At 42.2% G+C, this 16,114-nt stretch overlaps 1 protein-coding gene across 4 annotated transcripts in view; it reads left to right on the forward strand.

Annotated features, from left to right (window-relative positions):
- Positions 1–16,114, forward strand: part of SIMC1 (SUMO interacting motifs containing 1) — a 93,724-nt gene that overhangs the window by 76,613 nt on the left and 997 nt on the right. For all 4 annotated transcript variants that reach the window (XR_648787.2, XM_009209605.2, XM_009209606.2 and 1 more), the window contains exons 8-9: positions 8,066–8,222; positions 8,408–8,492. Coding sequence is in view for 3 of the 4 variants with exons in the window: in XM_009209605.2 (XP_009207869.1) it covers positions 8,066–8,222; positions 8,408–8,492 (242 nt within the window). In the remaining variant the exon portion in view is untranslated. The remainder of the gene's footprint in view (positions 1–8,065; positions 8,223–8,407; positions 8,493–16,114) is intronic.

Genomic DNA, 16,114 nt, shown 5'->3' on the forward strand with positions numbered 1-16,114 from the left:
GAATGAAATAGATATATCCAATATTAGGGGAACTAGAGGTGACCCAAGAAAGAAAAGAGCTGGACCTGTAGAATGACCCCAGATAGTAAGAATTAGGAATTCAGTTTCTCTAAGCATGAATTAGTGAAGTATTTCATTAGGAAGGGATAAAGAAATGGTTTTTGGCTAAAACCAATGATTCCTTCCTTGAGCCAGTAATTTTAAAATCCAGAGGAAAAAAAATAAACTGGAATGAATATTAATTCATGAACAATTGCTGGTATAGGAAATAAGTATAAGTCATTGTGTAGTGGTGACCCTTGGGGAAATTATGGTGTATGTTTGTCTGCAGTTCATCTCCATCAGCTCCATGACTGCTTCCTATCTCCGTCCCTAAACACCCAGCTGGCAACCAAGACAACTATTGTGCAGCTCTGGTTTCTTCTATTACAAGAAAATGTCATACCAAATAGTACTGTAATAGGACTTAATTAAAATACTCTGGTAAGATTAAGACATTTACTGAGCCTCTACAATGTGCCAGTCATTGTCACATTATCTCATTTGTTTTCTGGGGGTTTTTTTTCCTGTTTTTTTCTTTTTTTAATTTAGAAACAGGGTCTTGCTATGTTGCCCATGCTAGTTTTGAACTCCTACGCTCAAGCAATCCTCCTGCCTCAGCCTCCCAAAGTCTGGGATTACAGGCATGAGCCACCACACCCAACCTTATTTATTTTTCTTATAATGTTATCCCTATTTATTTATTTATTTATTTTGAGACAGAGTCTGACTCAGTCACCCAGGCTGGAGTACAGTGGTGGGATCTCAGCTCACTTCAATCTTCACCTCCTGGGTTCAAGCGATTCTCCTGCCTTAGCCTCCTGAGTGGCTGGGATTATAGGTACACACCCCCATACCGAGCTAATTTGTGTATGTTTAGTAGAGATGGGGTTTCACCATGTTGGCCAGGCTAGTCTCAAACTCCTGACCTCAGGTGACCGGCCCACCTCAGCCTCCCAAAGTGCTGGGATTACAGGCATAAACCACAACACCTGGCAATGTTACCTCTATTTAATGAATAAGAAAAGCATTCAAAGAGGTGGAGTTAACTAGCTTAAGTTTATGTAGCTAATCAGGTTCAGAATCCAAATTTAAACCCAGGGCTGCTTAATCCCAAATTCAGTATTCAAAGGAGGCAGTATGTTGTAGTGGTCAGACAGAAGAAAGTGCACATGAATACCATGCTTGCTCTAACACTTTGTCAGGAGTATTTCATTTGGGTCCAATTCCTCTACTATCCATTCATATAAGCCCAGATGCTGGTAAGAAATGGAAAAGCTAAGGAATGGGTAACAAAAACGAATTAGGAATTAAAACAGATGAACATGATTTATACAAAATCTGGCCCTACTTTAAAATTCTCTCAGAAGGGGCAAATTGGCCACTCACTCAAATTATACTAAAAGATACTTTACTTGGCCTTTACCTTGATTTATTTTAATTTTCTAAAGATTAAGTATAATTTACATACAATTAAATTATGTAAACTAACTTGCATACATACCATCCAGTGAGTCTTGACAAATGCATATAGCTTGTTGACCTATCATTTTCCAATTGCTCATTGGTAGTGTATAGAAACCCTGCAACCTTAATAAATTAACTTATCCTAGTAGGATTTTTGTTTGTTTTCCTTAGGATTTTCTACATACACAATCACGTTGTCTAAAAATATAGTTAACCTTATCCTTCCCAATCTGTGTATGCTTTTGCTTTCTTTTTCTTGCCTTATTGCATAGGCTAGTATCGCCAGGAAAATGTTGGAGAAGCAGTGAGAGTAGACATTATGGCCCCATTCCTGACCGTAGGGTGAAAACATCCAGTTTTTGACTATTAAGTGTGACGTTAGCTATAAATGTTTCATAGGTGCCCTTTGTCAGATTGAGGGAGCTTCCTTCCACTTCTAGTTTATTATTTTTATGAAGAATGAGTATTGACATTTGCCAAATATCTTGTTTCCATCTATTGAGATAATCATAGTTTTTCTTCTTTATTCTGTTGATGTGGTATGTTACACTGATTAATTTACTCATATTAAGCCAACCTTGCATTCCTGGAATAAAAACCCTACTTGGTTGTGATGTTATCCTTCTTATATATTGATGGATTCCAGTTGCTAATATTTCATTAAGGGTTTTTGCATCAATGTTTACAAGGGATATTGATCTGTAATTTTATTTTTCTGTAATGTTTAATGTTTTCCATAATGTTTCCTTATGCATATTGAAAGAAGATAAGTTGGCCAGGCTGGTCTCGAACTCCTGACCTCAGGTGATCTGCCCACCTCAGCCTCCCAAAACGCTGGTGTGAGCCACCACACGCAGCCTTCTGTGAACTGAATTCTAAGATAAGTTTAAAAAGCAAAATACAAGAGTATGTATATTAAATATACATATCTTTTTGTAAAAAAGGATAAATTAAAAATACACACAATTCTGATCATTTGTTTAAAAAAGAAACAAAGTTAAGGTAAGCCACAGACTAATAAAATTGCTTACATATAGAGAATGGGTGGGAATGGGATAAAAAGGAGAAAAGGTACTGGACTAGGTGGTAATGATGGCAGTGGTGGTAGTGGTAAACACTTCCCTGAATATGCCTTTTTGTGTGCCTATAAACACTTCTTAGAGTCATGTTAAACCACTTACTCCTGAGATTGCACATTTTTTATGTGAAAAATCAGACCTTGGCAATGACCTTGAGCAGTAGGATACAAATAACTCTCACAAGCTTAGCGTTCCAATAATGGAACACTGGGCATAAATTAAATGTTTTACATACTCAAAAAAAATCAAGTTCACAGGGTACCAAAAATGGAATACAAACAGAAACAAGTTAACCTAACTGTACTTTAATAAAATAAAGCAGAGCTAGCATGGTGGCATACACCCACAGTCCCAGCTACTCAGGAGGCTCAGGTAGGTGGATCACTTGAGCGCAGGAGTATGAGGCCAGCCTGGGCAACACAGCAAAATCCTGTTGGTAATTAATCAATAAAAATGGGGTAAGGGGTGGAGTGACAAGCCCAGGTAACTTTTTTTTAACTTTTTATTTTTATTTTATTTTAAATAATTGTAGATTCACAGGAAATTGCAAAACCTTTTACAAGTACTGTGTGTCCTTTACACTGTTCTCCCCCAAATACAAGGAGAACTGTAACTATAGTACAATATCACAAATAGGAAATTTACATTGGTACAATCCAGGACTTTATTCAGTTCTACCCATTCTCATGCAGTCATTTGTGTGAAGCTCTCTCTTTTTAGTTCTATTACATGTGTAGATTTATATAACCATCACTGCAGTCAAGATGTATAACTGTTCCATCATCACAAGGATTCCTTGTGCTACCCTTTTATAGCCACAATCATCCATCCTACCCAGCTACTGGCAAACACTAATCTGTTCTCTGTCTGTGTCAAAGTCACTTAAAACACAATATTTGGACTAAATGTCATAATGGTAAAGACAAAATGAACTCTAGTTAGTAGGTTTCTTTTTTGCAGAGATATAGATAAACAATTCAAAAACTATTTTATGTGTATTCTAGGATTAAACATATAAATATATTGTGGATGCTGAGAACCAAGTTTCTCACTGTCAGAGAAAAGAGTTACACATATGAAAAGGGGAAAGGATAGAATGAACTTTGTGGTACTGGATTGGAATTGGAGGTATCAGTATGAACTCATGGTTTCTAATAAATATAGAGAGATATAGGAATAGATGTAGATGTGTGAGGGCTTATTTACATACATACATACATACATACATATATATTTTTTTTTCTTTTTTTTTTTTTGAGATGGAGTCTCACTCTGTCTACCAGACTGGAGTGCAGTGGCGCGATCTCGGCTCACTGCAAGCTCCGCCTCCCAGGTTCACCCCGTTCTTCTGCCTCAGCCTCCCGAGTACCACGCCCGGCTAATTTTTTGTATTTTTAGTAGAGACGGGGTTTCACTGTGTTAGCCAGGATGGTCTCGATCTCCTGACCTCATGATCCACCCGCCTCGGCCTCCCAAAGTGCTGGGATTACAGGCGTGAGCCACCATGCCTGGCCTATTTACATATATTATATATACACATACGTATGTGTGTATTCATACATATGTTTCCTACCTCTGCCCACTGAGAAAGCATAGAAGCAATTATATCTTAGTAGTAGTGGAGCACACCTCATACCCAGATTTTTGTTTTTAAATTCCAATTTACATGAAAGGGAACCAGGGCCAGGTGTGGTAGCTCACACCTGTAATCCCAGCACTTTGGGAGGCCAAGGTGGGCAGATCACTTGAGGTCAGCAGTTAAAGACCACCCTGGCCAACATGGTGTAACCCTGTCTCTACTAAAAATAAAAAAATTAGCTGGGCGTGGTGGCATACACCTGTTATCTCAGCTACTTGGGAGACTGAGGCAGGAGAATCGCTTGAAACCAGGAGGTGGAGGTTGTGATGAGCCGAGATCGCGCCACTCCACTCCAGCCTGGGCAACAGAGCAAGTCTCCATCTCAAAAAAAAAAAGGGAACCAGAATTAGCTTGGCATCGTGACACACACCTGTAATCCCAGCTACTTGGGAAGCTGAGGCAGGAGAATCACTTGAACACCGGAGGCAGAGGTTGCAGTGAGCCAAGCACCACTGCTCTCCAGCCTGGGCTACGGAGCAAGACTCCATCTCAAAAATAAAAATAAAAAGAATGATATAAATGGAATCATTTGGTATGTAACCTTTTGGGACTGGCTTTCTTCACTGAGCATAATTCCCTGGTGAGTCATCCAGGTTGTGGGGATTTTTTGGTGTTTTCTTTTGTTTTGTTTGAGACAGGGTCTCACTCTGTCCCCCAGACTGGAGTGCAGTGGTGCAATCTAAGCTCACTACAACCTCCACCTCCCAGGTTCAAGTGATTCTCCTGCCTTACCCTCCTGAGTAGCTGAGATTACAGGTGTGTACCACCACGCCCAGTTTAGTTTTTGTATTTGTAGTAGAAATGGGGTTTCGCTGTGTTGGCCAGGCTGGTCTTGAACTCCTGACCTCAGTTGATTCGCCCACCTTGGCCTCCCAAAGTGCTGGGATTACAGGTGTGAGCCACCGCACCTGGCCTAAATATATATTTTTAATTTTTTTTTTTTGCCCTAACCTCTCTTATCTTCTGGGAATCTAAGTGTACATATAGATCTGTTCCACAGATCACTGAGGCTCTATGTTTTCTATTGCTGTTTAGTTTCATTTATTTTGTTTTCTCTCTCCCTCTCTCTCTCTCAATAGTCTTTAAAATCTCTGTTCCTTTTATTCCCCCGGTGCCCAATCTGCTGTTAAGTCCATTACTGTATTTTTAGAATCTAGAGTTGACATTTGGTTCCTTTTTGTTCTCTTTGCTGCAGGTCTTCATCTAGTCACTCATTATGTACATCTTAATTTACTTGCTTGCTTTTGAAAATCTTGAACATAGTTATAATAGTTGTCTAAAAGCCCCTCGCAACTAATTCCAGTGTTTGTATCACCTCCTGGTGTTTCTGTGGACATTTGCTCCTGGTTATGAATTACATCTTCCTGCTTTTTTTACTTGTCTGCTAATTTTTATTGTGTGCTGGACATTGTGGGCACTACATTGTTGAGAGTCTGGATTTTGCGCTCTTTCTTTAAAGAGTATTGACTTTTATTCTGGCAGGCAGTTAATTTGCTGGCAGATTAGCTTTTTCCTGTCGAGGCGTGTTTCTAGGATTTGAGAGGATGGGTCCACAGCAGCCCTTACTAAGGAGCTACATTCTTGAGGCTTAGTCTTTCTGGGGTCTCAACTGAATGTCCAGGATATTCCGTGAGATCTCTCCACACTGACTCCTTGAAACACCAGTATCTTTCAGCACTCTGAGATCTCCAGCATTCCCAGTCAGCTTGCAGCCCCCCAGTAGCTGTTCTCCACCAGGCTTTTGGGGCTTCCCCGTTCCCTTACACACATTTCCTGAGCACCCTCTTCTCTGACACGAGTTCCAGACACCTCAGCTGTCCTAAACTCCAGTCTCTGTTTTGCCTGCCCAAGAAGCCCACTGTCTTCTATTTTGGACCCACACCTTCCTCTGCCTTCATTAGAAAGTGTCCCCAGCAAGAAATCTGAGGTAGATGAAGTTTGCCACCTTTGTTTCCCTTCTCTCAAGAATCGTAGTCCTGCCGGGCACAGTGGCTCATTCATATAATCCTAGCATTTTGGGAGGCAGTGGGGGTGGATCACCTAAGGTCAGGAGTTCGAGAGCAGCCTGGCCAACATGGTGAAACACGTTTCTATTAAAAATACAAAAATTAGCTGGGCATGGTGGTGGGCACCTGTAATCCTAGCTGCTCAGGAGGCTGAGGTAGGAGAATTGCTTGAACCTGGGGATTGGGGGCAGAGGTTGCAGTGAGCTGAGATCAGGCCACTTCACTCCAGCCTGGGCAAAAGAGCAAAACTCTGTCTCAAAAAAAAAAAAAATCGCAGTCCTTTGTAGGAAGTTCTCCAATGCCTGAAAATGGTTGTTTTCTGTATTTTCTCTGGATGACAGAAAGGAAAGTCCAAAACAGTTACTGTGTTGAGGCTGGATCTAGATGTTGGCCTTTCTTTTTTCTTTGTATCTTTTTCTTTGAGATGGAGTCTGGCTGTGTTGACCAGGCTGGAGTACAGTGGTGCGATCTCGGCTCACTGCAACCTCCACCTCCTGGGTTGAAGCGATTCTCCTGCCTCAGCCTCCCAAGTAGCTGGGACTACAGGCACACACTGCCACGCCTGGCTAATTTTTTGTATTTTAGTAGAGACGGGGTATCACCGTTGTTGCCTAGGCTGGTCTCGAACTCCTGAGTTCAAGCAGTCCACCCGCCTCGGCCTCCCAAAGTGCTAGGACTACAGGCGTGAGCCACTGTGCCTGGCCTTGTTTTTAAATTTTTAATTTGAATTGCTATAGGTAATTCTATCTACAGTTCCTAGTGTGTTGAATATATTGAAATTGTGTCCTTGTCCTTTGTAGATCTCTGAGTTTACCATCTGCAGATTATAAAGCAAGCCCTGGCATAAAAATTAGAAGAGAAAATAGTTTCAGATAAAAAAATATTATGGCCAGGCACAGTGGCTCATGCCTGTAATCCCAACACTTTGGGAAGCCAGCGTGGGAAGATTGTTTAAGGCCAGCCCTGACAACATAGTGAGACCCCATCTCTACAAAAAAATAATGAGCCGGGACAGTGGCATACTCCTGTAGTTCTAGCTACTTGGGAGGCTGAGGTCAGAGGATCACTTTGAACCCAAGAGATTGAGGCTGCAGTGTGTGATGAGCACACGACTGCACTCCAGCCTGGGTGACAGAGTGAGACCTGTCAGAAAGGCGGGGTGTGGGGTGAGGGATGAAGGGAGGGAGAGGGAGGGAGGAAGGGAGCGGTGGGCGGAGGGAGGGAGGGAGAGAGAGAGAAGAGAGAGAGAAAGAAATACCTCCTGCCTTGAGCCTTTTTTGCCCCTCCTAGAACACTCTCACGAGTGCTTCTGCCTCCATAGGAAGGCCACTTCCAGTCCCCTGACCAAATGTGCTCTCTCTTCTGTATATCTCTGGAGCACCACTAGCACTTTGCGTACGAGCACACTTGCCCTGAACGTTTTTAAGTTCCTTTTGCGTACCCCTTGCCCCTGTTTAACTATCAGCTTTTTGAGAGTGGTTCCCTCTTTTATTTATCTTAATATTCCTTGTTGTGCCAAATAGTATTTGGCACATCATAGGCATTCAGAAATATTCTCATGATGAATTCTCATAGTTACAATGTGTAGTAATTATTTTTAATGTATCCTAAACTTGTCTCTGTCAAATGTGAAAGACTTTTTCCTGATTCTAGCCGTTGCTAATCCAACAAACCCATTTCTACCCTTTCCACAGGTTTTGTGATTCTGTAGGCCTCCATGGTATTCCTTCTTAACTGTCTTTTTTAGGACAAATGTTGTACATTCAGGGTGAATCATGGCTTATGTTCTCTGAAGCACAGTTGTGGTTAACTCCCTCTTCCTCTTCTCCACACAGAGAGATGTTCTTTACTACCATGGAAAGCCACCTTCTGCGCTGCAAAGTGTTAGAGATCATATTCCTCCACAGCTGCGAGACACCCACCCGCCTGCCTCTGTCTCTGGCGCAGGCCCTCTACTTTCTGAATAATTCTACGTCGCTGCTCAAGTGTCAGGTACATTTTTCCCTGCTCAATTTCAGACCTAGAGCACCTTCCTTTGCTCTAAACCCGAACCCTTCCCATAGGATTTTAGCTTAAAACACAACTGTTTGAGCATTCTGTGAAGGTGAATTGAAAACTGTACAAAAATTTTAACTGGGGAAGGCATTTATTATCAATCAATTTTACTATCTCTACAGTCAGATAAAAGCCAGTGGCAGACTTGGGACGAATTGGTTGAGCATCTGCAGTTTCTGTTGTCCAGTTATCAACATGTTTTAAGAGGTAAGGAGCGTTTATTCACAAGTGGAGTTGTGGGATGTCTCAGTGGACATTTGTATTAATCATAACTACACAGGAGATTCTAATTTGTTGACATTGTTCCTTGGTTGTATGTAACTTATTATAAGGGATAAGAAATGACATAGCTGGAGTCACCACTGTGAAAAAGAATTCACATATTCTTGTTATGGCCGACAATTCATGGTCCTCATAGTTGTAAGGTTGTGTAGGTAAGCAGAAGTCATCAGAACCTCCAGCCTGGCCAACATGGTGAAATCCTGTCTCTACTAAAAATACAAAAATTAGCCAGGCGTGGTGGCACACGCCTGTACTCCCAGCTACTCAGGAGGTTGAAGCAGGAGAATCGCTTGAACCCGGGAGGCAGAGGTTGCAGTGAGCCAAGATCATGCCACTGCGTTCCAGCCTGGGCAACAGAGTGAGACCCTGTCTCAAGGGAAAAAAAAAAAAACAGAGAAGTCATCAGAACCTGAGAAGGAGTCAGGAATGACCTGAAGACCCCTGGCATCCTCCCTTGGCCTGTCACTGCAGCATCTTTGCTCAATGACTGTGGACATTGTAAACATTGTGAACATCTGTCAATACGATGTAAGTACAGAGCAAATCAGGAGCAAGGTGAACACGTACATCTTGCAGAAGATGTAAGATACCCTAAGTCTATGAAAGTGGCTCTTCAGAGCTGCTCAGGTCACAGGTGAAGCCAGTGACCAATGACGATGTAGGAGAGTTAGACCAGGTAACCCTCAGAAAGTAAATGTTGACCAGGATAATGATACAATAGCTGCTTCAAATGAGAATGATTTTATTAGCCAAGGATTAATGAGGCCTGTGGGAAAACTGAAGAACTGATGAATTATTAATTACTAGAGGAAAACTAGTAACTTGCTAGGGGAGAAACCCGGCATTTTTCCTGGATGTGATTGACGGAGAAGGATGTATCATAATGTATGTAATGTTCTTGCCAAAAGTTTATGACCGCGATCCAATGGCCAGTACACTTCAGACAAAACCAGATTGAGTGACCTTTTTTAAAATAACTGACCTGTACTTTTTTAAAGTGCTAGTGTCTTAAAAACAAAGACAGACTGAGATACTCTTCCATATTTAAGAGAAACTAAAGCACATAAATACTAAATGCAGTGCATGACCCTAGGCTGGATCCTGAACAGGAGAAAAGAAATGATAAATGGGGAGACAAGAGTTTCCCAGAAAGAAGGAACAGCATGTCCTAGAGCCTTGAGGCAAGAAGTTGCTTTGTGTGAGTCCAAGGAACATAGAACAAACTAGCAGGGCAAGGCTATGGTACATTGTTCGGACAATTGGTAAAACTTTAATAGATTAGATAACAGTATTGTGTGGATACTGAATTCCCTATTTTTGATAATCATACTGGATTGTAATAGTAAATATCCTTGGCCTCAGGAAATCCATACTGAAGTACTGAGGGTAGAGGGCACAGTGTCTGCAACTTATTCCCAAATAGTAAGCGACAAAAGTGTATAAGTGAAGTGCACATGCCCATGATCATATTGAGGTTTATTTTAACTCAGTAATGGCATTTGAGAAGGTAAGATAGCCCTCAGACCCTCTCAGGCCAGGAATTGACAAAGCTGTTGTAGAGACGTTTAAAAAAAAAAAAAAAGTTCTGGATTTAAGACAGAAAGTCTGAGTTTAAATCCCCGCTTCACCATTTACTCCGTGTTGGGCAGCTAACTGTCTCTAGGCCTCGGTTTCTTCCTTCTATAGAATGGGGATGATAGTATGTAACTTGCAAGGATTATTCTTGAGTGTGAAAGAAGTATTAAGTGTTTAATCTTTATTGAATCTGTCTTCCTGTGTTCCTGGGCAGAGGTAGGCTAAGGGTCTTCTCTGTGTTTCAGACTCTTGTAACTAACACTTAAAAGAGTACATTGTCAGCCAGGCATGGTGGCTCACGCCTGTAATCCCAGCACTTTGGGAGGCCGAGGTGGACAAATCACAAGGTCAGGAGTTCAAGACCAGCCTGACCAAGATGGTGAAACCCTGTCTCTACTAAAAATACAAAAAATTAGCTGGGCATAGTGGTGGGGTCCTGTAATCCCAGCTACTCAGGAGGCTGAGGCAGGAGAATAATTTGAACCCGGGAGGCGGAGGTTGCAGTGAGCCAAGATCGCACCACTGCACACCAGCCCTGGCGACAGAGTGAGAGTCTGTCTCAAAAAAAATAAACAAACAAAAGAGTATGTTGTCCAGTTCATGCATGATATGTGGTTGTGCAGTTTGTGCATTTTGTAGCACCCTCAAAGAAAGGTGCATGTCCTTCTCAGAACAAAGACCCGAAGGCAAGTTCCATGTGTTCTTAGCCTCAAGGAGGCTTATGTAATTGTTTTGGAGAGTACCAGAAAGGTTAATATTAAACAGCTTGTTTTAAAGTTCACCTTTCACATTTTTTGTTCCTTACTATTTCAATTCCCAGGGAATACACCTATCATGGGCAATAATGACTTAAGATGGAAACGGAATCTACTTTTATTACAGAATATTTTTTATGTTTTGATAAGAGAGAGAAAGGCCTCAGACCAGTATATATTGACCAAGAATAAATGGGGTGTGTTGCAATGCTATTTTATCCTTAATGTTCGTTCCAGCTTCTTTGAGGTCCAAGAGTTGGGAAGGAGGAAAATTAGCACTAGTAGTTTGAAAACATTGTCCTGCAAAGAACACAGCCGAATGGTACCCTGCAATAGTCAGCGTCCTTGTCAGTCAGTAAGCATCTTACTGTGAGGGCCCCTTCCTCATCTCTGCCTTCTGCGCGTGGTCTGCGGATGTGGTTGAGGGCATTTTGAGATTAGTCTGAGTTGTCTAGCTCCACTAATTGTCTAGCTGCACGAGTGGGAGAAGAAAGGAAGGGATTAGAGAGCCTGAGCTTTCCCTTTGTTTAGGGGAACTCTCAGCATGGAGGGAGAGAGGAAAAGAGATTAGGTAAATTCACCTGCACTGGCTTATATAATCCAAAAACCTTGTGAAGGTATCACCCCCCGGTTACAGATGGGAAAACAAAGGCTGAGAGAAAAGTAGATGCAGAGCCAGGATTCAAACAGATCTGTCAGAGACATGGATTCTGGGCTGTCAGTTGAGCTCATGTTCTTGTTCTTCAACTGAGAGAATCAATCCCCCCACCCCAGTTGCATAGCCATGTGGCTCAAGTTTCAGCCTCTGCAAAATTACAAAGTGCTGCCTGTCATGGAGTTTATGAGTATGAATTCTAGGGATTTGAACATATAATACTTAAATGAACAAATGCATGCTTTTCCTGAATCCTGCTCATCTGGCCAGCATAGCTTACAGAAGTCAGTCACAGTCATTCTGAGGACAGTCACACACACAGTCTCCCTGCAAGGAGCCCTGTCCATGGACGGGGAAAAGCAGAAGCAGGTAGGATCAGTTGGTCCTAAATGAATAATCATACGAGTAACCTATAGTTACAATTAAAGTAAATGCTATGAAGGAAGTACAAGTGCACAAAGTCTATTTTTGGAGGGACCCAGGAAGGCCTCCCTGAAGAAGTGATACCTCATCTAAGATGTTAAGTAGGCAAGGCACGGTGGCTCACCCCTGTAATCCTAACACTTTGGGATGCCGAGGTGGATGGATCACCTGAGGTCAGGAGTTCAAGACCAGCCTGGCCAACATGGCAAAACCTCATCTCTACTAAAAATACAAAAATTAGCCAGGTGTGGTGGTGGGTGCCTGTAATCCCAGCTACTCGGGAGGCTGAGAAAGAATCGGTTGACCCTGGGAAGCAGAGGTTGCAGTGAGCTGAGATCGTGCCACTGCACTCCAGCCTGGGTGACAGAGCAAGACTCCATCTCAAAAATAAATAAAGACATGAAGTAATGGTGTTAGCCAGGCAAATGGGGAGACAAGAGTTTTCCAGAAAGAAGGAACTGCACGTCCAAGGGCCTCGAGGCAAAAAGATGCTTAGTGAGTCCAAGGAACATAGAACAAGCTAGCAGGGCAAGGATGTAGTGAGTAAGGGGAGAATAACACTAAATGAGACTAGAGTAGTCCATGGGGCAGGTTGTGAAGGGCCATCTTGGCCATGCTAAGGAAATTCAGCTGGTTCCTAGAACAGAGTGAAGCCATCAAAGTGGTTGGTTCCAAGTAAGGGAGTGTCATGATCAGATCTGCAAATGTAAAAGGCCGCTCTACCTGATGTGTAGCGAATCATTTGGCAGAGAGCCAGGGGAGGGGTAATGGTGACAAGGGTGTGGTGAGGACGGAAGGACAGTGGAGAAGGCAGTGGATGGGACAGAAGCACTTTGAATATAACTTTGACAGGGCTTAAGTGACTGAGTCTGAAGGATGACCCCCAGGGTTCTGCCATTGCTGACATGGAGAAAGATCTGCAAGGAAGATCAGGAGCTCAGGTTTGACATATTAGGTACACGATTCCTATAGTGATGATGGTGATGATGAGGATGATAAAATAATAGCTAACTCTTTTATTGATCCAAAACTACTAACAATACTATCAGCTGAAATATCTTGATTCAGGCATTATGGCTCAAACCCTTTTCAATGCTAAATGTCCTCATACAGTAATCAGCAGCCTCTGATATAACAATTCTCATCTTACCGAAGCATAAAATCCAAGGCCTTGCTGACTAGACCAGCAGGGCTGAAGTCCACTGGCCAGGGTTTCCTCCCCCATAGACAGTGCTGAGATGGGCGCTGCTAACATTTGCTTCTTTAACTTTCCTGCAGGATTTAATAAACTCCAAATGCTTCTTGCTTGCCCTCTAAGTATCCCCGTCCCACCCTATTCAGTCAACTTTTTTCCCACTTCTTTCAAAATCATTTTTATATTTTTCAGAGTGGCACATGCCTTAAGAAAATCAAAGTCTACAAAAAGGCTCTTTTCTTCCTAAGACTGTTCTTAACAAGTCACAAATGAAACAGCTCATATTTCCCTGTTTACAACCCTCTAAGTCTATAGATACCCTGTTTTGCTCTCAAAGGCCAAACTCCACATTATAATGTGGCCTGCCCTACCTTCCAATCTCATCTAGTACTTCTCTCCCTTTTATTACTCTGATTTTTTTTCAGTTTCTCAATTTATAAAGTCATTACTTTATGTTAGCTGAAACACTTTAAGTATCAAATGTAATTTCCATTGCCTTCCATGGATGCAATTAACATGTGGTATATGCATCCCCAGTGCTTCCACCCAGTTCCGGCGGCTGGGAAGTCCCAGGTTGAGGGGCTGCACGCGTGAAGGACTTCTTGCTGCGTCTTACCATGGCAGAAGGCTTACTCCCCTGACTTTCTGTCTAGTTCTCAAGGCATGCTTTTCCTCAGGGCATTTGCTCTTGCTGTTCTCCATGGACTGCTTTTCCCTTTGACCTTTGCATGGCTGCCTCCTCATCCGTCCATACTCAGCTCACAGACCCTCCCTGGCTAGAGTGGGCTGCTTCCCTTATTCCCCCCAGTGTTACTGTTTATCACCGCATCTGATTTATTGATTTGATTGCATTTGCCACAGACTACAATCAATATTGTTGACTAACTTGTCAGGCTTCCTGCAACTAGAATATCAGTCTACAAGGACTGGGCCCAAGGCTCTGAATTCCACTGTCCCCAGACTCTAGCCAGTTCCAGATGTGCAGCAGGTGCTCAGTAGATGTGTGCTGTTTGAATGTTGAAAGGGCCTTGCACTTCCATCTCGAGGCAGCTTTGTTTCCTGTGTTTCCAGACTTTCTGAACATGCTGTTGTATACTTACTATACTTCTTCGCAGATTACAGACTTTAGTTTTGAGAGATTTTACTTTTCAGGCATTTCTTCTGAAAGTTGAGAAAAAAACATATTGAATGTATTACTTGAAAATGTAACCTGATACACCGCTTAAAATGATTTATTCTGTGTCCTAAATCTGGACACAGTGTAGCTCAATCCTTTTAATAACTGCTAGTGAAAATGCCATCATCCCCGTTTGATAAATGAGGAGACTGAGAAATGATGGTGTACTTATATGCAACTGGAAGTCTTCGAGTCCCCAGAACTCTCTCAATACATTTGCCTAATGTGACCTTGTGCTCATTTGCCTCAATTTCACATGCTTCTACAATCTATTGGGGATGGCCTTAACTTTTTGTTTTCTTGAGTGTTTTCATTTTTAGACCTACGGTAAAGTTGAAAGAACAGTACAACGAACGCCCAAATATATATACCATTTACGTTGATTCATTAGCTGCTAAGATTTTGACACATTTGGTTTACCTATTGATCCATTTATGTACCATTTTTTCTGAAACAGTTGATAAGTACACCATTATAATTCTATTGCTTAAGTACTTCAGCATGTTCAGCATGTATCTCTAAGCATAAGGATATTGTACTTCATACCACTATGCATTATCACACTCACGAAACTTGTTTTGTTTTTTTGTTTGTTTGTTTTGAGGTGGAGTCTAGCTCTGTCGCCCAGGCTGGAGTGCAGTGGCGCAATCTTGGCTCACTACAACCTCCACCTCCTGGGTTCAAGCAATTCTCCCACCTCAGACTTCCGAGTAGCTGGGATTACAGGCACGCACCACCATGCCTAGTTAATTTTTTTGTAGTTTTAGTAGTGACAGGGTTTCACCATATTGGCCAGGCTGGTTTCAAACTCCTGACCTCAGGTGATCTGCCCACCTCAGCCTCCCAAAGTGCTGGAATGACAGGCAGAAGCCACCACACCCGGCCATGAAACTTGTTCTTGATAGCATGTTATCTAATAGTGTCCCAGTAATATCCTTTTTTGGTGGTTGATTTTAGATTGAGCCAGGATACAGTCAAATATGAAGCATTGTACTTGGTGGTCATACTCTTTGGTCTCTTTCAGTCTAGCACAGTTCCCAGCTTTTACTTGTCTTTCATAGTAGATATTTTTTAAGAGTCCAGGCCAGTTATTTTGTAAATGTCCCATAACTGAGATTGTTAATTGCTTACTCATGATCACACTTAGTTAAATACTGTTGACAAGAACAAGAACATGGAACAGACAGGCACAGTGGCTCACACCTGTAATCCCAGCACTTTGGGAGGCTGAGGCAGGCGGATCACTTGAGGTCAGGAGTATACACACACACACACACACCCCTGAGACTGGGTAATTTATAAAGAAAAGAAGTTTAATTGGCTCACAGTTCTACAGGCTATACAGGAGGCATAGTGGCTTTTGCTTCTAGTGAGGCCTTAGGAAACACAATCATGGCTGAACAGGAAGCAGGCATGTCTTACGTGGCCAGAGCAGAAGAGTGAGGAGGTGCTACATACACACTTTAAACCACCAGACCTCACAATAACTCGTTATCACTAGAACAGCACCAAGGGGATGGTGCCAAACCATTCATGAGAAATCACCCCCGCCAGGCCCCACCTCCAACATTAGGGATGACAATTTGGGATTGTCTAGTTGTTTATTCATGATCATACTCATGTTAAATACTACTGGCTAGAACATGGAATAGATTAAGATGTCTGATTGTTTCCCCAGTATTTTCATTTTTTGACCGCTTTTTATGTGATCATAAAAAATGACACCGATCCAAACCATATCACTTTAATGTAAAACTTAAGGACCCT

The sequence above is a fragment of the Papio anubis genome, chromosome 5, assembly GCF_008728515.1.
Source record: "Papio anubis isolate 15944 chromosome 5, Panubis1.0, whole genome shotgun sequence".
Taxonomy (NCBI): domain Eukaryota; kingdom Metazoa; phylum Chordata; class Mammalia; order Primates; family Cercopithecidae; genus Papio; species Papio anubis.